The 21960-nt window shown below is 44.8% G+C and overlaps 1 protein-coding gene across 2 annotated transcripts in view; it reads left to right on the top strand.

Moving 5' to 3' along the window:
• Positions 1 to 18859, top strand: part of STXBP4 (syntaxin binding protein 4) — a 146899-nt gene extending 128040 nt beyond the window's left edge. Inside the window, exon 17 of one of the 2 annotated variants that reach the window (XM_083148648.1) lies at positions 18322 to 18859. In XM_083148648.1, coding sequence (XP_083004774.1) covers positions 18322 to 18436 — 115 coding nt within the window. In that variant the 3' untranslated portion in view covers positions 18437 to 18859. The remainder of the gene's footprint in view (positions 1 to 18321) is intronic. The other variant, XM_083148647.1, reaches the window with a different exon arrangement.
• The last annotated feature ends 3101 nt before the right edge of the window (positions 18860 to 21960 follow it).

Raw genomic sequence — 21960 nt, 5'->3', positions numbered from 1 at the left:
AAACAACATGATTAGCAACCATTGGGACCATATGTGTTGCACTTAATGTTATTATGATAGAGTGGTGTAATGCAGTCAGGACAGGTAGTAATAAAAGCAGGCTTCTGCTGTTACAGTGAGTACCCCCCCCCCCCCAGCCCTGATGATTACAGCGCAGGGTTGGTAGTGAGGGCCTGCCGCATTCAGAGATCCCTTAAAGAGAGGGATACTCAGGTGACAGTACTTATAAGATACCTTATCAATATCCCATATCAACGTTGCGTCCCACTGTGTATACAGGTTATTTATAGTAAACAGTGGGTGAGCGATTGTATAAGGGTGGTGAGGTATGAAACAAATAAAGTGGTTCTGCCGGTGACCCCTGTTGTAGCCAGTACACAGCCCTGTTGTGAATAGATATTGATGTAGGCATCAATGTGTATATACACACAAAGGGTACGCCAGGGTATAAGAGAGATGAACAGCCTGCACGGTACCTGTATGTAGATAGATGCTGTTTTGACCGGCTTTCAGCTCAGTCACCCAGTGTGTATGGGCCTTTAGTTTTATATATTTAGCAAATAACCACTCTCTTAAACTCAGATTTATAAAATATTCAACCCTGATAATTATATTTTCCTGCATATTGCAGGACTCCTGTGTTTCTTTACAGGTAATTAGATCTTTGGAGATTTATCAAATAGATGAGAATTATAGGGAACCAATAGAATCTTTAAAACCAAGTATAGTTAAGCAAATACTTTTGCTGTTGTCGTATGTAGTTTCACCTTTCATATTCCGATATCAATGTCTCCAGAGTTTAAGTTGAAGGAGAGCCGTTTGGATTTGAAAACACCAGGATATTTTTTAAGCCACTTTTACAAAGTTGCTTTTATCTTAGTTCTAAAGATCAAAAAGAAATGTAAGTAAAATGTGTACATTACAATCAAGTTTTAATAAAATTATTAACTTTTTAAGAGCTTTTCTGAGGTTTAGGATATATATATGTGTGTGTGTGTGTGTGTGTGTGTGTGTGTGTGTGTGTGTGTGTGTGTATAATATACACTACCGTTCAAAAGTGTGGGGTCTCTTAGAAATTTTGTTCTTTGTGTAAGAAAATAACTTTTTTATTCAATGAAGATCACATTCAATTTCTAAATGGCAAGAAAAATTTAACTGTCATGTGAAACTCGACAGTCTATTCTTTTGTTCCATTTAAAATTAAGGCTATTCCATGCGAGAAATTGCCAATAACTGAACATTTCCTACAACAGTGTGTATTACTCCCTTTAGAGAACAGCACAAACAGGCTCTAACCAGAGTAGAAAGAGAAGTGGGAGTCCCCAGTGCACAAGTTAGCAAGAAGACAAGTACATTAGAGTCTCTAGTTTGAGAAATAGATTCCTCACAGGTCCTTAACTGGCAGCTTCATTAAATGGTACCTAAAAAATGCCAGTGTCAATGTCTACAGTGAAGAGGCGACTCCAGAATGCTGGCCTTCTAGGCAGATTGGCAAAGAAAAAGCCATATCTGAGACTGGCCATTAAAAGGAAATGGTTAATATGGACAAAAGAACACAGACATTGGACAGAGGAAGATTGGAAAAAAGTGTTATGGACAGACAAATCGAAATTTTAGGTGTTTGGCTCACACAGAAGAACATTTGTGAGATGCAGAACAAGTGAAAAGATGCTGGAAGAGTGCCTGATGCCATCTGTCAAGCATGGTGGAGGTAATGTGATGGTCTGGGGTAGCTTTGGTGCTGTCAAAGTGGAAGATTTGTACAAGGTAAATGGGAATTTAAATAAGGAAGACTATCACTCCATTTTGCAATTCCATGCCATACCCTGTGGACAGCGCTTGATTGGAGCCAATTTCCTCCTCCCAACAGGAAAATGACTCAAAGCACACCTCCAAATTATGCAAATACTATTTTCTTTTTAATATTTTTTATTGAAGCATAAAGTGTCATGTTCACATACAATGCTTTCAACAATAACAGAATAGCTGAAAGACATTTATTGATAAACAATAACAAAGATAACAATGTTAAGAGTCGTAAATTACAATACATCGTAATTGTACACTTGTTTTCTTCAACAGTTGAACACTATTTGTATTTATAATTCAGTTGATGTACCACAATCTCCTCCCCCATGCCCCCCACCCACTAGAAGTGTGTATGAAATGTATGGGATGCAAATACTATATAGGGAAGAAGCAGGCAGCAGGTATTCTGTCTGTAATGGAGTGGCCAGCGCAGTCACCAGATTTTTGTGGGAGCAGCTTGATCGTATGGTACGCAAGAAGTGCCCATCAAGCGAATACAACTTGTGGGAGGTGCTTGATAAAGCGTGGGTTGAAAATTATTCATATTACCTCAACAAATTAACAGCTAGTTCTGCAATGCTGGATTGCTGCAAAAGGAGTTTTTTTTTTTTTTGACGAAAGCAAAGTTATTATTTCAAATAAAAATCATTATTTCTAACCTTGTCAATGTCTTCACTATATGTTCTAGTCATTTTGCAACTCATTTGATATATAGAAGTCAGTTTTCATGTAAAATACAAAATTGTCTGGGTGATCCCAAACTTTTGAATGGTAGTGTGTATGTGTATGTGTGTGTATATATATATATATATATATATATATATATATATATATATATAGAGATAGTATCGGTGCTGGCGGCACTCAATGCGGGGAGACTTCGTGATGAATAAAGACAAGCTGACACCGCACAGCTTGGGTGCTAACAGTTTCGGAATTTAATTCCTTCGTCAGAGTACAACAAAAATGAAATAAACTACTTACCTAAGTAAGCTCCCACACCGTGCACCTTCACCGTGATCCCCAGCGTCCCAGACCCGGTGACCAGGGGTGACGTCATCGGCGCCGCGCCCCGCATCAGCCGGAGCGGGTTGCTATGGGGACCTGTGTAAACAAAGTGAAAAAAGGATTAGAGCCGCATAGGTACTGGGGGTAAGATGCCCGCACTAGAATACAATCAATGGCAATAGGGCATAATGTAGGCATGGAAATTATGACATGCATGCAATTAGCAAAATCGAGTAACTGAAAGGTAAAAGAGTCTGAGAAAACAAGCTACTGGTCTTCAGGGGGGAAAAAAGACAGCAAACTGAGGCATGCAGGTTGAGTGCTGGTAGTTCAGAGAATGGGGTTATAAAAAGCAACTGAGGGACAAATATTCATTCAGTCCAGACGGGGCAATGGTGTTAAGTTTATAGATCCATAATGCTTCCCGCTGCAGGAGCAGCTTGCCTCGGTCACCTCCTCTCTTCGGGGGGGATACTTGTTCGATCATCCAGTATCTAAGTGATGGGAGAGTATGTCTATGGTCTTTAAAATGACGGGCAACGGGCTGATCACACACTGCCCCCTCCAGGGCCAGCTTGATTGAGGATCTGTGCACTGTCATACGTTCTTTGAAAGTGCGTGTGGTCTTACCCACATAGAGCAATCCGCACGGACATCTAATGGCATACACGACGTATCGGCTGCTGCAGGTAAGTACTTGGTGTATTTTGATGTTACGACCTGTTTGAGGATGCTTAAATGTACTGCCGGTCTCCATGTGTCGGCAGGTGGTGCAGCCGATGCATTGGTAATTGCCAGGTTTCTTTGTCATGAAATGAACCTTTGGTGTTATGCCCATGCCTGCCACATCACTCTTGACAAGGTAGTCTCTCAGGTTCCTCCCTCTCTTATAGCAGGGCAGGATTGTGGCAGTTCGTAGCTGTGGTAGATCAGGGTCTTCTGATACCAGGGGCCAAAATCGCTTGGCTGTGTTAACAATGTCCATGCTGCGGGTAGAAAAAGTGTTGACAAGGGGTATGCGATTGACCTGTGTCTTGCGCTGAGTGTTGGTTCTCAGTGTGTCAGCTCGCGGGACACCTAATGCTTTCTCCTTGGCCAGTGTGAGTTGTTCGAGGTTGTAGCCCCGAAGGAGGAACTTACGCATCATCAAGTCCATTTTAATGTTAGCATCTGTATCGGAACTGCATATCCGTCGTACCCTCAGGAACTGGGAAAAGGGTAATCCCTTTTTGAGTGCTGGAGGATGATGACTCGAGGCTGCAAGAAGGTTGTTCCTGTCAGTGGGTTTCTGGTAGATGGTGGTGGTAAGTCCTGTCTCCGTGATGCTTATGCAGACATCCAAATAGTGGATCGAGCTGTTACTGTGCTCGAAAGTGAACTTGATGTTATCGTCAGCGTCGTTCATTTCGGTGAGGGTGTTGATGAGAAGCTCTGCCGGACCTGTCCAAATCATCAGGATGTCGTCAATATACCTCTGATAGAGGGCCAGATGTTGGGTTATGTCAGGTTTGGATAACAGAATGTCCTTTTCGACTTCGAACATGAAGGCATTTGCATAGGTCGGGGCGACGCAACTGCCCATTGCACACCCCTTGAGTTGCAGGTAAAATGCACCATCGAATTGGAAGTAATTTCTGGTTAGTGTGCATTCCAGCAAGTGGAGATAGAACATGATGTCGGGACCCTGGTATTTCGTGCTGTTGGTGATAAGTCTTCTTGTCGCCTCCAAACCCCTTTGATGGGGGATATTGGTGTATAAACTTACCACATCTGTGGTACAGAGTATACTGTTGGGAGGTAATTGTGGTAGTTGTTGTAGCTTCAATATGAGGTTAGTGGTGTCCTTCAAGTATGCGGATTGCTCCTGGATAACTGGCTGAAGATAAGCGTCCAAGTATTGGGAAATAGAATAATATAAGGAACCACGGGCCGAGATTATTGGACGGCCAGGTGGATGCGCCGGGTCCTTGTGGAGTTTTGGGAGTGTGTAGAGGAGGGGAATTTTTGGATTGTGCACCTTAAGGGCTTCCATACAGTATTGTGAGATAATGTTGTCCTGAACGGCTGAGAGGAGAATAGAGTCGAGTTCCTTCTTGAATTCGGTAGTGGGGTCCGCTGGCAGTTTCCGATAAACGGTAGCGTCAGCCAGTTGGCGGTAGATGTCATTCTTATAGAAATCAAGGTCCATCACTACCACTGCACCCCCTTTATCGGCTGGTCGCACGATAATATCCTGATAGCGGCTAAGATCATTCAAGGCTTTAAGCTCAATGCGAGACATATTCATGGGCGTTCGTGTCGCCTCAGGAATGTCGGCACATACTGTCTTATCAAGGATCTTGGTATAACTGCGAATAGAGTTATTAGAGATTGGGGGGTCAAAGACGGAGGTGGTTCTTATGGATGGTGGTAATGATCTGGGGAGAATGGCTGTGTCCCCAAAATGTTCTTTTAAACGTAGTGCACGGCCGAATTTGTGCATTTCGATTTTACTATTGAAGGTGTTGTGTAGATTGGTCGGCACGAAGGAAAGCCCTCGGTTAAGGACAGACATTTCAGTGTCGGAAAGGTTCCTTGCAGATAAGTTGAATACTAGGGTTTCTGACCCTTCTTTCCCCTTGAGTATCCTTTGCCACTGCCTCCCTCTCCTAGACCTGGTTCTAGTGTGCCGGGTCTTGCCCGGGTCTTGGCCCCTAAAGGGGGTTTACGTTGGTTAGTGTCGGTAGAGGTTGATGGGCGATCGGTATCGCTGGCAGATGAGGTCGCTGAGGTTTCTGTGTCAAGGTTCCTCTGGCGCCAGGTGCGTGCCCGTCTGCGATCCCTAAACGGTTGTTGTTTGGTTTTGGGATTGTTCACCCACTCATATACCCTATTTTCAGCGTAGTCTCTCTGTACAATGGTGACTTTGTCCCGTTTGAACTTTATGAGATCAGCTTGGTATTTGGTGGTTTGTTCGTGCAATTTGACGATCCAATCCTCAGATTGGTCAGATCTTATTGTTGCCAGGTGTAGTGCTTCGAAATTTGAAATTTTTTCTTTGGTGATTTTAAGTTCTCTTCCGGCCTCCTCGATAACGAGAAGCATGAGATCAAACGAAGCTTTGTTCAAAATTGCCGCCCATCTTCTACAAAATTCCAAATTATGACGACCAATGGTAGGTACGTTTTTAATTCGGAAACCTCTCGGAATGTTTTTAGCTCTGAAATAATCAGACAGCGTTATGCCATGCAGTAAGTAATCAATTTCTCGCTTCCTGAGTCTCAATAGTTGTATAAACAGTCTTTCAGGGGTCTCAACCCCACCAGTGGTAGCGAGGTTCTGGGTAAATAGAATTTGGTCGGCATCCGACCCTGAGAAGGTCAGGCTGTCACTTGGGTCCAATTGGATCCTTGTAAATCCACTGGCTTGTTGCGGTTCCATAGAGTGGTGTAACGTGAATGTGAAGAAACGTGAATGGTGCTGAATGGTAGCTCCTTTAGTTACGGTTGCTGGGTGCCTTGTCAAATCCCCAATAGACGGTACTGTTGGGTAGATATAGCGTTGTGTGCGACCGGCACTCCACAGAGACTATGGTCATTGGCTTTCGAGCACAGTAACAGCTCGATCCACTATTTGGATGTCTGCATAAGCATCACGGAGACAGGACTTACCACCACCATCTACCAGAAACCCACTGACAGGAACAACCTTCTTGCAGCCTCGAGTCATCATCCTCCAGCACTCAAAAAGGGATTACCCTTTTCCCAGTTCCTGAGGGTACGACGGATATGCAGTTCCGATACAGATGCTAACATTAAAATGGACTTGATGATGCGTAAGTTCCTCCTTCGGGGCTACAACCTCGAACAACTCACACTGGCCAAGGAGAAAGCATTAGGTGTCCCGCGAGCTGACACACTGAGAACCAACACTCAGCGCAAGACACAGGTCAATCGCATACCCCTTGTCAACACTTTTTCTACCCGCAGCATGGACATTGTTAACACAGCCAAGCGATTTTGGCCCCTGGTATCAGAAGACCCTGATCTACCACAGCTACGAACTGCCACAATCCTGCCCTGCTATAAGAGAGGGAGGAACCTGAGAGACTACCTTGTCAAGAGTGATGTGGCAGGCATGGGCATAACACCAAAGGTTCATTTCATGACAAAGAAACCTGGCAATTACCAATGCATCGGCTGCACCACCTGCCGACACATGGAGACCGGCAGTACATTTAAGCATCCTCAAACAGGTCGTAACATCAAAATACACCAAGTACTTACCTGCAGCAGCCGATACGTCGTGTATGCCATTAGATGTCCGTGCGGATTGCTCTATGTGGGTAAGACCACACGCACTTTCAAAGAACGTATGACAGTGCACAGATCCTCAATCAAGCTGGCCCTGGAGGGGGCAGTGTGTGATCAGCCCGTTGCCCGTCATTTTAAAGACCATAGACATACTCTCCCATCACTTAGATACTGGATGATCGAACAAGTATCCCCCCCGAAGAGAGGAGGTGACCGAGGCAAGCTGCTCCTGCAGCGGGAAGCATTATGGATCTATAAACTTAACACCATTGCCCCGTCTGGACTGAATGAATATTTGTCCCTCAGTTGCTTTTTATAACCCCATTCTCTGAACTACCAGCACTCAACCTGCATGCCTCAGTTTGCTGTCTTTTTTCCCCCCTGAAGACCAGTAGCTTGTTTTCTCAGACTCTTTTACCTTTCAGTTACTCGATTTTGCTAATTGCATGCATGTCATAATTTCCATGCCTACATTATGCCCTATTGCCATTGATTGTATTCTAGTGCGGGCATCTTACCCCCAGTACCTATGCGGCTCTAATCCTTTTTTCACTTTGTTTACACAGGTCCCCATAGCAACCCGCTCCGGCTGATGCGGGGCGCGGCGCCGATGACGTCACCCCTGGTCACCGGGTCTGGGACGCTGGGGATCACGGTGAAGGTGCACGGTGTGGGAGCTTACTTAGGTAAGTAGTTTATTTCATTTTTGTTGTACTCTGACGAAGGAATTAAATTCCGAAACTGTTAGCACCCAAGCTGTGCGGTGTCAGCTTGTCTTTATTCATCACGAAGTCTCCCCGCATTGAGTGCCGCCAGCACCGATACTATCTCTGCATACTCTACCTTTGGAGGGCACCGGGAGCCAATGACCATAGTCTCTGTGGAGTGCCGGTCGCACACAACGCTATATCTACCCAACAGTACCGTCTATTGGGGATTTGACAAGGCACCCAGCAACCGTAACTAAAGGAGCTACCATTCAGCACCATTCACGTTTCTTCACATTCACGTTACACCACTCTATGGAACCGCAACAAGCCAGTGGATTTACAAGGATCCAATTGGACCCAAGTGACAGCCTGACCTTCTCAGGGTCGGATGCCGACCAAATTCTATTTACCCAGAACCTCGCTACCACTGGTGGGGTTGAGACCCCTGAAAGACTGTTTATACAACTATTGAGACTCAGGAAGCGAGAAATTGATTACTTACTGCATGGCATAACGCTGTCTGATTATTTCAGAGCTAAAAACATTCCGAGAGGTTTCCGAATTAAAAACGTACCTACCATTGGTCGTCATAATTTGGAATTTTGTAGAAGATGGGCGGCAATTTTGAACAAAGCTTCGTTTGATCTCATGCTTCTCGTTATCGAGGAGGCCGGAAGAGAACTTAAAATCACCAAAGAAAAAATTTCAAATTTCGAAGCACTACACCTGGCAACAATAAGATCTGACCAATCTGAGGATTGGATCGTCAAATTGCACGAACAAACCACCAAATACCAAGCTGATCTCATAAAGTTCAAACGGGACAAAGTCACCATTGTACAGAGAGACTACGCTGAAAATAGGGTATATGAGTGGGTGAACAATCCCAAAACCAAACAACAACCGTTTAGGGATCGCAGACGGGCACGCACCTGGCGCCAGAGGAACCTTGACACAGAAACCTCAGCGACCTCATCTGCCAGCGATACCGATCGCCCATCAACCTCTACCGACACTAACCAACGTAAACCCCCTTTAGGGGCCAAGACCCGGGCAAGACCCGGCACACTAGAACCAGGTCTAGGAGAGGGAGGCAGTGGCAAAGGATACTCAAGGGGAAAGAAGGGTCAGAAACCCTAGTATTCAACTTATCTGCAAGGAACCTTTCCGACACTGAAATGTCTGTCCTTAACCGAGGGCTTTCCTTCGTGCCGACCAATCTACACAACACCTTCAATAGTAAAATCGAAATGCACAAATTCGGCCGTGCACTACGTTTAAAAGAACATTTTGGGGACACAGCCATTCTCCCCAGATCATTACCACCATCCATAAGAACCACCTCCGTCTTTGACCCCCCAATCTCTAATAACTCTATTCGCAGTTATACCAAGATCCTTGATAAGACAGTATGTGCCGACATTCCTGAGGCGACACGAACGCCCATGAATATGTCTCGCATTGAGCTTAAAGCCTTGAATGATCTTAGCCGCTATCAGGATATTATCGTGCGACCAGCCGATAAAGGGGGTGCAGTGGTAGTGATGGACCTTGATTTCTATAAGAATGACATCTACCGCCAACTGGCTGACGCTACCGTTTATCGGAAACTGCCAGCGGACCCCACTACCGAATTCAAGAAGGAACTCGACTCTATTCTCCTCTCAGCCGTTCAGGACAACATTATCTCACAATACTGTATGGAAGCCCTTAAGGTGCACAATCCAAAAATTCCCCTCCTCTACACACTCCCAAAACTCCACAAGGACCCGGCGCATCCACCTGGCCGTCCAATAATCTCGGCCCGTGGTTCCTTATATTATTCTATTTCCCAATACTTGGACGCTTATCTTCAGCCAGTTATCCAGGAGCAATCCGCATACTTGAAGGACACCACTAACCTCATATTGAAGCTACAACAACTACCACAATTACCTCCCAACAGTATACTCTGTACCACAGATGTGGTAAGTTTATACACCAATATCCCCCATCAAAGGGGTTTGGAGGCGACAAGAAGACTTATCACCAACAGCACGAAATACCAGGGTCCCGACATCATGTTCTATCTCCACTTGCTGGAATGCACACTAACCAGAAATTACTTCCAATTCGATGGTGCATTTTACCTGCAACTCAAGGGGTGTGCAATGGGCAGTTGCGTCGCCCCGACCTATGCAAATGCCTTCATGTTCGAAGTCGAAAAGGACATTCTGTTATCCAAACCTGACATAACCCAACATCTGGCCCTCTATCAGAGGTATATTGACGACATCCTGATGATTTGGACAGGTCCGGCAGAGCTTCTCATCAACACCCTCACCGAAATGAACGACGCTGACGATAACATCAAGTTCACTTTCGAGCACAGTAACAGCTCGATCCACTATTTGGATGTCTGCATAAGCATCACGGAGACAGGACTTACCACCACCATCTACCAGAAACCCACTGACAGGAACAACCTTCTTGCAGCCTCGAGTCATCATCCTCCAGCACTCAAAAAGGGATTACCCTTTTCCCAGTTCCTGAGGGTACGACGGATATGCAGTTCCGATACAGATGCTAACATTAAAATGGACTTGATGATGCGTAAGTTCCTCCTTCGGGGCTACAACCTCGAACAACTCACACTGGCCAAGGAGAAAGCATTAGGTGTCCCGCGAGCTGACACACTGAGAACCAACACTCAGCGCAAGACACAGGTCAATCGCATACCCCTTGTCAACACTTTTTCTACCCGCAGCATGGACATTGTTAACACAGCCAAGCGATTTTGGCCCCTGGTATCAGAAGACCCTGATCTACCACAGCTACGAACTGCCACAATCCTGCCCTGCTATAAGAGAGGGAGGAACCTGAGAGACTACCTTGTCAAGAGTGATGTGGCAGGCATGGGCATAACACCAAAGGTTCATTTCATGACAAAGAAACCTGGCAATTACCAATGCATCGGCTGCACCACCTGCCGACACATGGAGACCGGCAGTACATTTAAGCATCCTCAAACAGGTCGTAACATCAAAATACACCAAGTACTTACCTGCAGCAGCCGATACGTCGTGTATGCCATTAGATGTCCGTGCGGATTGCTCTATGTGGGTAAGACCACACGCACTTTCAAAGAACGTATGACAGTGCACAGATCCTCAATCAAGCTGGCCCTGGAGGGGGCAGTGTGTGATCAGCCCGTTGCCCGTCATTTTAAAGACCATAGACATACTCTCCCATCACTTAGATACTGGATGATCGAACAAGTATCCCCCCCGAAGAGAGGAGGTGACCGAGGCAAGCTGCTCCTGCAGCGGGAAGCATTATGGATCTATAAACTTAACACCATTGCCCCGTCTGGACTGAATGAATATTTGTCCCTCAGTTGCTTTTTATAACCCCATTCTCTGAACTACCAGCACTCAACCTGCATGCCTCAGTTTGCTGTCTTTTTTCCCCCCTGAAGACCAGTAGCTTGTTTTCTCAGACTCTTTTACCTTTCAGTTACTCGATTTTGCTAATTGCATGCATGTCATAATTTCCATGCCTACATTATGCCCTATTGCCATTGATTGTATTCTAGTGCGGGCATCTTACCCCCAGTACCTATGCGGCTCTAATCCTTTTTTCACTTTGTTTACACAGGTCCCCATAGCAACCCGCTCCGGCTGATGCGGGGCGCGGCGCCGATGACGTCACCCCTGGTCACCGGGTCTGGGACGCTGGGGATCACGGTGAAGGTGCACGGTGTGGGAGCTTACTTAGGTAAGTAGTTTATTTCATTTTTGTTGTACTCTGACGAAGGAATTAAATTCCGAAACTGTTAGCACCCAAGCTGTGCGGTGTCAGCTTGTCTTTATTCATCACGAAGTCTCCCCGCATTGAGTGCCGCCAGCACCGATACTATCTCTGCATACTCTACCTTTGGAGGGCACCGGGAGCCAATGACCATAGTCTCTGTGGAGTGCCGGTCGCACACAACGCTATATATATATATATATATATATATATATATATATATATATATATATAAAATATACACTTTTGTATATATTCAGTCATTTATTTCATGCTCTAAGACATAGGTAAAATATGATTTGATCATCAGAGGTCCAGAAATACTAAAAAATCAAAGCCCTCTGCAGAAAGTGATTGTGAAGACTAGATAATCATTTTGGGAATGTGCAAGTCAATAAAAAGTGTAGTTAAACTTAATTACATAAAGGACAGAAGTGGCAGACACCTCACTTTGTCATTTACTTTTTATGTCATACATTTGGATTATGTTAGAAAATAATGAGAACTCAGCATGTTACCAGTTCTACTTGGAGTAGAACTTGTAAATCGATGTAGAATAACTTCAATTTTCAATCATTCTACTTTCTTTAAAGCCATTCTCACTTCTGCTTGCTAACCAGTGGCGGTTTTTACCTATGGGCTGCAGGGCAGCAGCCCCCCAGGTAAAATCTGCCACTGTTCTCTGCTAAGTGAAGCCAGATGCAGTCTGTGAGACTGCTCTTGCTTCAATGTGACTGGCAGTGACTTCCTATTGCAAGTCCGACCTGCCAGTCACTCAAGGCAGTTCCATTGGGAGGTGCTCCCTCCCTCGAGGATGCCTCTCTGTTCACAAATGCTGGGCAGCCCTAAAAACTAGTTCTGCACATGCGCAGTGCTGCGGACAACACTGCGTATGAGCAGGACTTGGTAACCCGATTAAGCCTCTGGGGGCTGCTGCAAAGGCAGCCCATGGAGGCTTGGGCCAGCACATGTGCAGTATGTATGAAGTTACTGCGCATGCTCTGTCCCTGTGCAGGGAACTGGAGGCTGGGACCAGCAGCAGCTGGGAGCTGGGCGGCATTGTTTTAACCCCGCTCCTCTGCAACGGTTAGATCCTCCACAGTTGCTAACTATTTTTTTTTTAAAGTAGCGTTATAATATTTAAAGATGTTGCTTTCAACTACATATAATTTAACATCATGATACAATTTAGAAGTTTTATCTTTAGGTAAACCTCCATTTTGAATATTAATGAGAGTAATATGTTTCATACAGAGCTATATTGGCTCTTGTTTCTTTGGTTTTCATGAGTCTAGGTGTGAATCTCACAACCCAGAATCTTTCATTCATTTGTTTATTAATATAGCTAATTTGTTGTCTATATATTTACATATTATACCATATCATTTTTACATGTTCACTATTTGTGCAGTTCTATAATAAATACTTTTAGGAAAAAAATGACATATAATTTATATAAAAAGATATAAGCCCCTCTTGTTCTCACCCAACATACTGTATGGCACTGATGCTTAATGTACTTTGTTTATAAAGGCCCCATACACTTTGCGATTTGGGAATGATTTGGTGGATCGGGCCGAGAAATGCGCCTAAATTGCATGTGTAGGACATCCGATGCGTGGCCCTCATGCTCATCAGACCAGAGTCAGAGGTTAGATTGGCTGCACATAAGAGAAGTCATATGTACAGATGGTGTAATGGTTAGCATTACTGCCTCATAGCACTGAGGACTTGGGTTAGATTCCCACCATCGCTGTCACTGTGCAGAGTTTGTATATTCTCCCCGTACTTGCGTGGGTTTCATCTGGGTACTCCGGTTTCCTCCCACAATCCAAAAAATATACTGGTAGTCTAATTGGCTCCCAACAAAATGAGCTTTAGAATGTCTGTGTATGCATGTTCATGTGGTAGGGAATATAGATTGTAAGCTCCATTGGGGCAATGACTGATGTGAATGTTCAAATATTCTCTGTAAAGCGCTGCAGGGTATGTGTGCACTATATTAGAAACTTAATAAATGTAATAAATAAAAATAAAAAAAATGTGTCAGCGGTACATCCGATGCAGTTCGTAATTGTGTGCCAGCGGTCAAGATCTGTGGTACGTTCAATGATGGAGACTACACACTGAGATTTGACACATGCAGGACAAAGGGCCTTATTCTGGTTAGGTCGGTGAAACGTATGTATGGTCCGTTTCACCGTACGTTTCCCGTACGCGGACGGTGAGCGAAAGTCCGCCCACAGAACAGCCGCATACGGACGGTCACAAACACCGACAATGGGGAGTGGCGTACACTTGAGCGTACGCCACCGTATACGGATGGGTCTCGTCCGTTTTCACACCGAATTCTTACGTATATCTGAGCGTACGTCACAGTGCACGGACAGGTCTCGCCTTTTTTCAATGGAAAACTCAGCGTGTGTCACCGATCGTGAGAGTGAGCGTACGTCCGTGCACGGTGGCATACCCTTCACATATATGGCACTGCAAATCTTGCCTTTCAACTATAATGAAGACAATTAATTATTCTAACTGTTATTCAATAATTGTTTTCTATTAACTCAATTGTCTACCTTAATAAACACCCTAATAAAACAACATTTTTACCCTCATTACATGTATATTTATTATGTTCTAATGTGGCATTTTAATCACTATCTTGAAATCCCGGCGTTTTAGGGGCCAAATCCCGGGATCCCACCGATCCCGATCCCGGGATTGGCCACCCTAGTCCCACCATACCAAGCAGAATAAGGCCCAAAGTCAGGAAGCTGGAGATATAGTTTTGAACTATTGCTGAAAAGAAACCGTAAATCACTGGTCACAGGTTCAGGAATGGAAATACTGAATTCTAGGAACCAGGAGTCAAGGGATGTGGCTAGATGTGCAATGTTGCTGTGATGATTTACTAGTGGCCTGATTGCTTTACCCCCTGCTTAATTGTGATTGGGCAGGTGACCACTAGCAGCAGATCTATTGGGGAGTCCCCGATCAGCTGACTATGGGTAGATAGCAGCACCCAGCTGACGTAGTTGGCAGGACTCGTGCATATGGGATACCAGCGGGAAGGCAACAGAGACAATGGGAAAATTGCGGGAAGACACAGAGCACCCAGAGCCGCACCTCAGCAGAGATGAACAGTGAATGGGTAAATGTGCAGCCCATGACAGATATCCAAATGTTGCTCGTCGAATTGATAGCAAAGTAGCTTCCAGTATTTTTATTTGCACAAATGAGATGCACGGTTTGACCAAAAAAAGCATTGGCACGGCTGTTTAGTGCAACAAAAAGTTACCGTGTATGAGGTCACATCTGTAATTGGACCAACTGATAATTCAGCCCATTTTTGGCAAGTATATATACAACAGACTTTCCAAATAAGACTTAAATCAATCATGCCTTAATCATAAGACTTCACTCCACAGTGCTGAAGTCTGGTGCAATGCAAGAGAGGACAGATACAGAAGTGCGCACAATTCCCAGGACAGAAAATACTCTGTAGTTATTATTCCCTAGTTCCTCCTGTATCATTTGTGCTTTCTGCAGACCTCACACAGCTTGTTATGGTAGCTACGTTTCATGAACTTCCAGAAAGAGTGTGTTGACTTATGGATGTGGACTGGTATTTGCCAAAATAAGAACTTTGAGGTGACTTCTGACGAATTTATTGTACTGTGAAATTGAATACTTAGAAATGTTGAAGCTTCAGAGTCCTGTGATTGCCACAGCTTTTTTAGAGCAGCTAAATTTGATATTCAATGCACTGATTACTGTATGTCACAGTTCTTTAACCACGCTGAATGAACAGGGCTAAAAATATACTGGGGCAATTGACTGTTCAGGAATTAATCTTTTAGACCTAGTGACCAGATGTTTTCTGCATGTTTATCAGGAGCCAGAGCAATGTCATGCCTCCTCCTGAAACACACTGCTAGCATTTACAATGTAAGTTATTGTTTGTTCTATCTGTTTTCTGAAGAGACAAATGTGTGGAAGTCTCTTAGAATTACACTAGCAAGTCTGACAGTCTTTATAAATATATTTATTAACTGAGTGAACTATGATTTTATATGCCCCGGCGATCACTTGGAGGTGCTGGGTAAGTTTGTCGCCTTGGGCCCTTAGGGGGCTATTGCTGCACCGCTCCCGGGACCTGTAGATCTACTTGTCTGCATTCCTGGCACTCTTCCTTCTGCCAAAATGCATCTTACAAAATGTGCTGCCTCCTCTTGCATTCTTAATAACTGTTTGCTATGAGGTGGCAGCCATTTTGCAAGGAACATTTTTCAAGGTATGGGGAGGAGCGCCGGGACCGCAGACAAGTAGATCTGCAGGTCCCAGAGGCAGACAGAAGGGTGAGAGGGGGTTGGGGGACATACATTTCCTGGTGGGGGTGTGCCAAACTTCTATAATTGGGGGGGGGGGGGGTGTCAGTTTTTTGCTATGTCTTTTTAAACAGGGTACACAATATACCATACAGAGCCGTTTTCATTCATCCCGGCAGTGTGCTGTGTCTGCGTGCCATTCGGAAAAACATCTCGCATGCTCGCACATCCCATTGCCGCTTCTCACACACACGCGTGTCCCATTGTCGGCATGCCGAGGCGGCAAGACGCGATGCACTGAATGAATGAAAACGGCGCCATCTTTATGCAGCAAATTGTATTGTTTGCTGAGCATGGGGGCGGGGCTTGATTAAATCTGTCCCGCCCCCCTGACATGCTAATATCGGAACTCCTCTCCGGGCTTCTCCCGGAGAGGAGTACACAAAAGTCAGCAAGTATGGAGTTAATGAACATCATTCATTTAATTACAATAATGAGATGGTTTAATATTTTACCCTTTGGAAATGGCACCATTTTTCCTCAGTGAAAAAACATGCCACACATAAACTGTGAAACGTGCACACCTAAGAAATATGCATGGCGCCTACAGGAGATAGATTAACAAGATCAATGAATATTTAGCTCTGTTCACAGGCATTTTGATATAACCTGTTCCAGTTAGATAAGATGTGATTCCTGGAATTCCATGGTCATAATTCAGTTGCAACCTGTAGCTGCTGATGGTGGGCAGTGAAGGGAATGAAGGGGGAGAGAACAATTGCTGATCCAGCTGCTGGCAGTGACATGATATTGTGCAATATACACATCACACTCAACCAAGTCCCTAAATCTCCTTTAGTGCTTCCTATTTGTATACCTGCACAAACTAGTACACTACTGTATCACTCTTTACTAGTAATCCATTATAACCTAAATGTTAGGGTTGAAAGGAATCATTTAGTTTGACTTACATTTTACTGTACATACTGTAGGTAAGAATTAAGGGGCTCAGTGGTGGCAAGCCACAAATGTACTTTTTTTTTTACAAGAAAACCAGATATGTCTTGAAATATAACACCAGGGATTATTTATCTTTCAGTTTGTGAGAAATAGGCACATTGATGGCTGAAGCTGCTCGATTGCAGCAAATATCCCAAATCCATGAAGATGTGCCTCTTTTCCACTGAGCCTTGCAGAGATACATTGAGGGAATTCAATTGTTCTCTCCAGTGACTGTCAGTGCATGGTGCCTGGTGGAGCAATTCAATTGTTGCTCCATTCGGATGTGAACAGCTGCTATCACCAGCATTTCTGCTCACAGCTCCCCATGCTTGCCAACAAAAATGTGTGAAAAGTGACCAGATTGGGTGCCAAAATTACGTTGCACTTAGAGCAAGTGGAATTCTCCATTGTGAGACGAATAAAGGAATTCTATCTATCTATCTAAGAGAGACTTGGTAGTAAATAGGATGGCGTAGACTGAGCATGGAAGTAAGTGACCAGAGTAGACGTGAAGTGGCAGTCAGTGGAAGAGAAGAGAGGGCAGATGGATGTGTGGACAGAGACGAGGTGGAAGGTGGATATGCATTGGAACTGCTTTGCATATACACAATGAAATGTCATTAAAATGGTCAAAAGTACAAATGTAATACACAAACAGCCTCAATGTTACCTTACTCATCACTAGACATGAACGAGTTTCCAATAATTAGTATTTTATGGGGGAAACATTTGAGAACATTTGTAAATAATAAACTGTAATTTATTACAAGCACTTTTAAAAGGCCCATTCATGATTACCAACATTGGTATTCCCATTTTACCAGACAGAGCACACACCAAAGCTAGAACTGCCATGCATTTGTGAAAAACTGCATAGAGAAACCAGGAGTTATGTATTTCTTTGTTTTCAGTTCCTATAAGTGTAACTAAATCGGGTTGGGATCGTTTGTCTACAGCATGTTGGTCGACGGGTCATTAGGTCGTCACAAGCATTAGGTCGATAGTGTATAGGTCAACATGGGGTTTTTTACTGTTTTCTTTACCTGAATTTTGGACACAGTTTCAAGTGGACCGCATCGGGCACAGTGTCTCGTTGCTTTCAGCACACTATTTTATTCTCCCACCACGCTCTAGTGGATGGTAGGGCATGAAATATCGCCTGCCGGCACATGTCGGCTCAAAAAACAGTGAAAAAACCCATGTGGACCTTTTGACTGTCGACCTAATGCTTGTGTAGACCTAGACCCATGTCCACCTAGAACCATGTCGACCTAATGGTGTCGACCATAATGCTGTAGACCATTGTTTATAGTTCATGGTAACACAGTAGAACACAATTGTTTATTATCCCAATAACTAACTTATTTCCTTCTTTTCTTGCAGTCATGTCACAGAAACCACCTCATGGTCCCATCCTATAACCAGCGCTCTCACTTCTGGCTGCCCAGAGGATAGTGGAGAGGACACTCCCAGAGATTTACCAGAGCTGAAACTGTGATAATCTCCCTTTCCAAGTTATTCTTCTCTGACCGTAAACCATGGCTGGATTACTAATCTGTATGCTGTGCTATCTACCGGTGATCAGTCACTGTAATGTTACAAATTACCAGACAAGACCTTTTGGTAATGACCACTTGCAGTGTTAGTTCAGTAATATCACTCTTTGGTACTTGTGTAGTTTCACGGCGCCACTGCGCACACAGTCTGTTAGAAACTTGGTAGCTTGCCAGACTCTGTGCGCGTGCCGCTCTAGCTGTTCTCAGCACTACGTTACCAGCGTAGCATGTGCGCGTGCCACTCTAGCTGTTCTCAGCGCAGCGCTACGTTATCATCGAAGCGTAATGTACACGCTACAATTGAGACGCTTTAGCGTCTGAATCCTGAGTCCTTGCAAGCCGCTAAGAAGTGGGTTATCTGGATTTAGACGCTAATGTGTCTGAATTTCGTAGGGTGTAGGGGTACATAGGGGTGCACTGTGCAAAACACTCCTAAACCTGTTCACAATGACACTAGTCGACATAACAGCTGTCGACCTTGTTAATTCCACTATGCACGCCAACCCGAAGCGTGGCGAGCGGACGCGGATACCTTTGAAGCCCGCGAGGGGACGCGGATACCTGTGAAGGTATTCGCGTCCCCTTGCGGGGCTCGCTGCGCTCGCCACGCTTCGGGCTCGCTGTGCTCGCCCACTTTCTATTCTCAACTCCACGCCGACGTGGATAGTCGGGCTATGAAAAGGTCGTAGGACGCGTACCGCCGCCGCTCGCCACGCTTCGGGTTGGCGTCGATAGTGGAATTAACAAGGTCGACAGCTGTTACGTCGACTAGTGTCATTGTGAACAGGTTTAGGAGTGTTTTGCACAGTGCACCCCTATGTACCCCTACACCCTACCAAATTCAGACGCATTACCGTCTGAATCCAGATACCCCCCTTCTTAGCGGCTTGCAAGGACTCGGGATTCAGACGCTAAAGCGTCTAAATTGTAGCGTGTACATTTCGGACACCCCCTTTGTCAGCGGTGCGCAGGACTGCCTATTTCACTGTGGAACTACAAGTACCACAGTGACCTGTCAGCGCTGGGCAGCTGCTGCCCGGTGCTACGCTGATAACGTTGCTTTACATATGGGAAGCAGCCCCGCGCTGCGCTCAGAACAGCTAGAGCGGCACGCGCACAGTTAAACAGAGCGTCTGGCAAGCTGCCAAGTTTCTGAGACAGACTGTGCGTGCGGTGGCGCCGTGAAACTACACAAGTACCCACTCTTTTTTGTAAAAACCCCTGACAATTGTTCCACAGCCAAACTCATTGTATCCCATCTCATAATTCAATTCAACGTCTATGTGGGCAAGTATTTCTTGTTGGCCAGCAAAGGAATGTAAATCAATGCCTCTTCTGAATGTATCATTTGTGTTAACATTCCAGTGATTCTGAAAGTGTAGACATGTGAATTTGTAAACACACTGTAGGGTGAAATAATCGTATAGTATAGATTGGGTCTATAGCATGGGTCTTTAAACTGTGGCCCTCCAGATATTGTGAAACTACAAATCCCAGCATGCCTTGCCACAGTTTTAACACTCCCTTATAGCAAAACTGTGGCAAGGCATGCTGGGATTTGTAGTTTCACAACATCTGTAGGGCCGCAGTTTGAAGACCCATGGTCTATAGGGATGCAGTCAATATTGTGCAAGTTCAAGCTGCTATAAAGTGTGAGAACTTCACCTGCAATTGGTTCCCCCCCCCCCATATTTTGTTATTATAGTATTTTTATGAGGCTTTAGTCAGGGAACTCCTTTTAATATTTGAATTCAATAAGAATAGTTGAAGTGTGAAAAAAGGGCTTTAGATTACCTTGTATGTCTTGGTACTGTATGTAGTGCTGGGAATTGCAATCACACATCCATATTTTACCTTTGCTGAGGACCAATGGGTTGCTCTGGGTCATTGCCTCCATGTCCAGTACCGTGCCTGTTGCTTGCAGTATATTTTTGTATTGTACTTAAGGTGTTGAACATGGTTATGGTATAAAACATTGACTGACTCATGATAGACAGTCATATGGTCGACAGTCACAAGGTTGTCAGGGGCAAAAGGTCGACAGGAAAAAGGGTGACATGGTCAAAAGGTCGACATGAAAAAGGGTCGGCATGCTTTTTTAAAGTTTTTAGGGTGTCTATGTTGACATAGGTCGCCATGGACACTGTCTAAGTGTACTGCGTCCCCTTGCATGGCTTGCAATGCTTTGGGCTCGCTGCGCTCGGCACACTATTTTATACTCCCTCCACGCCCTAGTGGATGGTAGGGCATGAAATACCACCTGCCGGCACATGTCGGCTGAAAATTTTGTAAACAAATGCATGTCTACCTTTTTCAGGTCGACCTTTTGACAATGTCGACCTTTAGACCATGTCGACATATCACGTGTCGACCTTTTGACACTGTCGACCTATTGTGTGTTGACCTTTGAACCATGTCGACATTTTTACTGTCTACATTTTGACCATGTCGACCTATTGTGTGTCGACCTTTAAACCCTGTCGACCTTTTTACTGTATACCTTTTGACCCTGGTGACCTTGTGACTGTCTACCATTAGTGGTCGACCATATGACTGTCTATCATGCGTCAGTCTATGATCAGTCCGGATACCGTTGAACATCCCAGCATGTCCTGCCAGTGCTATATTGTCTACCTCTAGTACAAAATGAGTATTAATGAAAATATGTTCATGATAAAAAGCACAGATTTCTAGAAATGCACCTATTATTGGCCCTCATTCAGCATGGATCACATTTGTCCAGCTGCTCGTAGACCACTTTACAATACAAATACAATAGGGGGTTGACCAGAGTTGCTGTCTGGGATCAAACATTGTGACCCCCTCACGATTCAGTCCCTGGCATTGCCCCTCCCAGAACTAGGGTAACATGCCCCCATTTCTGGCAATGCCGGCCTCCCACATACAATAGGCAGATGCAATGCAATACCCACTCTGCACATGCGCATTTCATGATAATCGTAAACTATGCATGAATAGGGCTACTAATGTTTGTGGCTACTGTTCAATCCGAACAAAGTACACAGAGCACAGCCAGCCTCAGCTCCTGCCTGAATGTGGTACAGGCCACTGGAGGGCAGCAGTTCGGAGCAGCCAGGTCAAGTCAGTGAGAGAGATGCAGTCTGTGAATGCACTGGCTACACCTTAACTGTCAGATACTTCCTATTTGAAGACTTGCATGTCAGTAACAGACAGGCAGTCCCATAAGGAGATGTGATAGGCAGAGCTGGCTTCCTGTAATAAGCCAATCCTTGTCTTTCATGAAGCCCAATCTAGATTCCATAGGCTGCAGTCGATGCGATCAAAAGATCCCAGCACCTGCTAGATCCATTGTGCAGTTAATATGCTAACAAGCTCCTCTTCTTTGGGCAGGTAAGGGCAGGTATGTTCTAACATATGCGATAATTATAGCAAAGGACAGCTCTTGCGTTAAGAGCTGTCCTTTGCGGTGAGAGTCGCCGGGTCC

This window comes from Crinia signifera, chromosome 6, assembly GCF_055691185.1.
Source record: "Crinia signifera chromosome 6, ASM5569118v1, whole genome shotgun sequence".
Lineage (NCBI taxonomy): Eukaryota > Metazoa > Chordata > Amphibia > Anura > Myobatrachidae > Crinia > Crinia signifera.
Note: the sequence above shows the minus strand (reverse complement) of the source record. Positions and strands in the feature narration are given on the sequence as shown.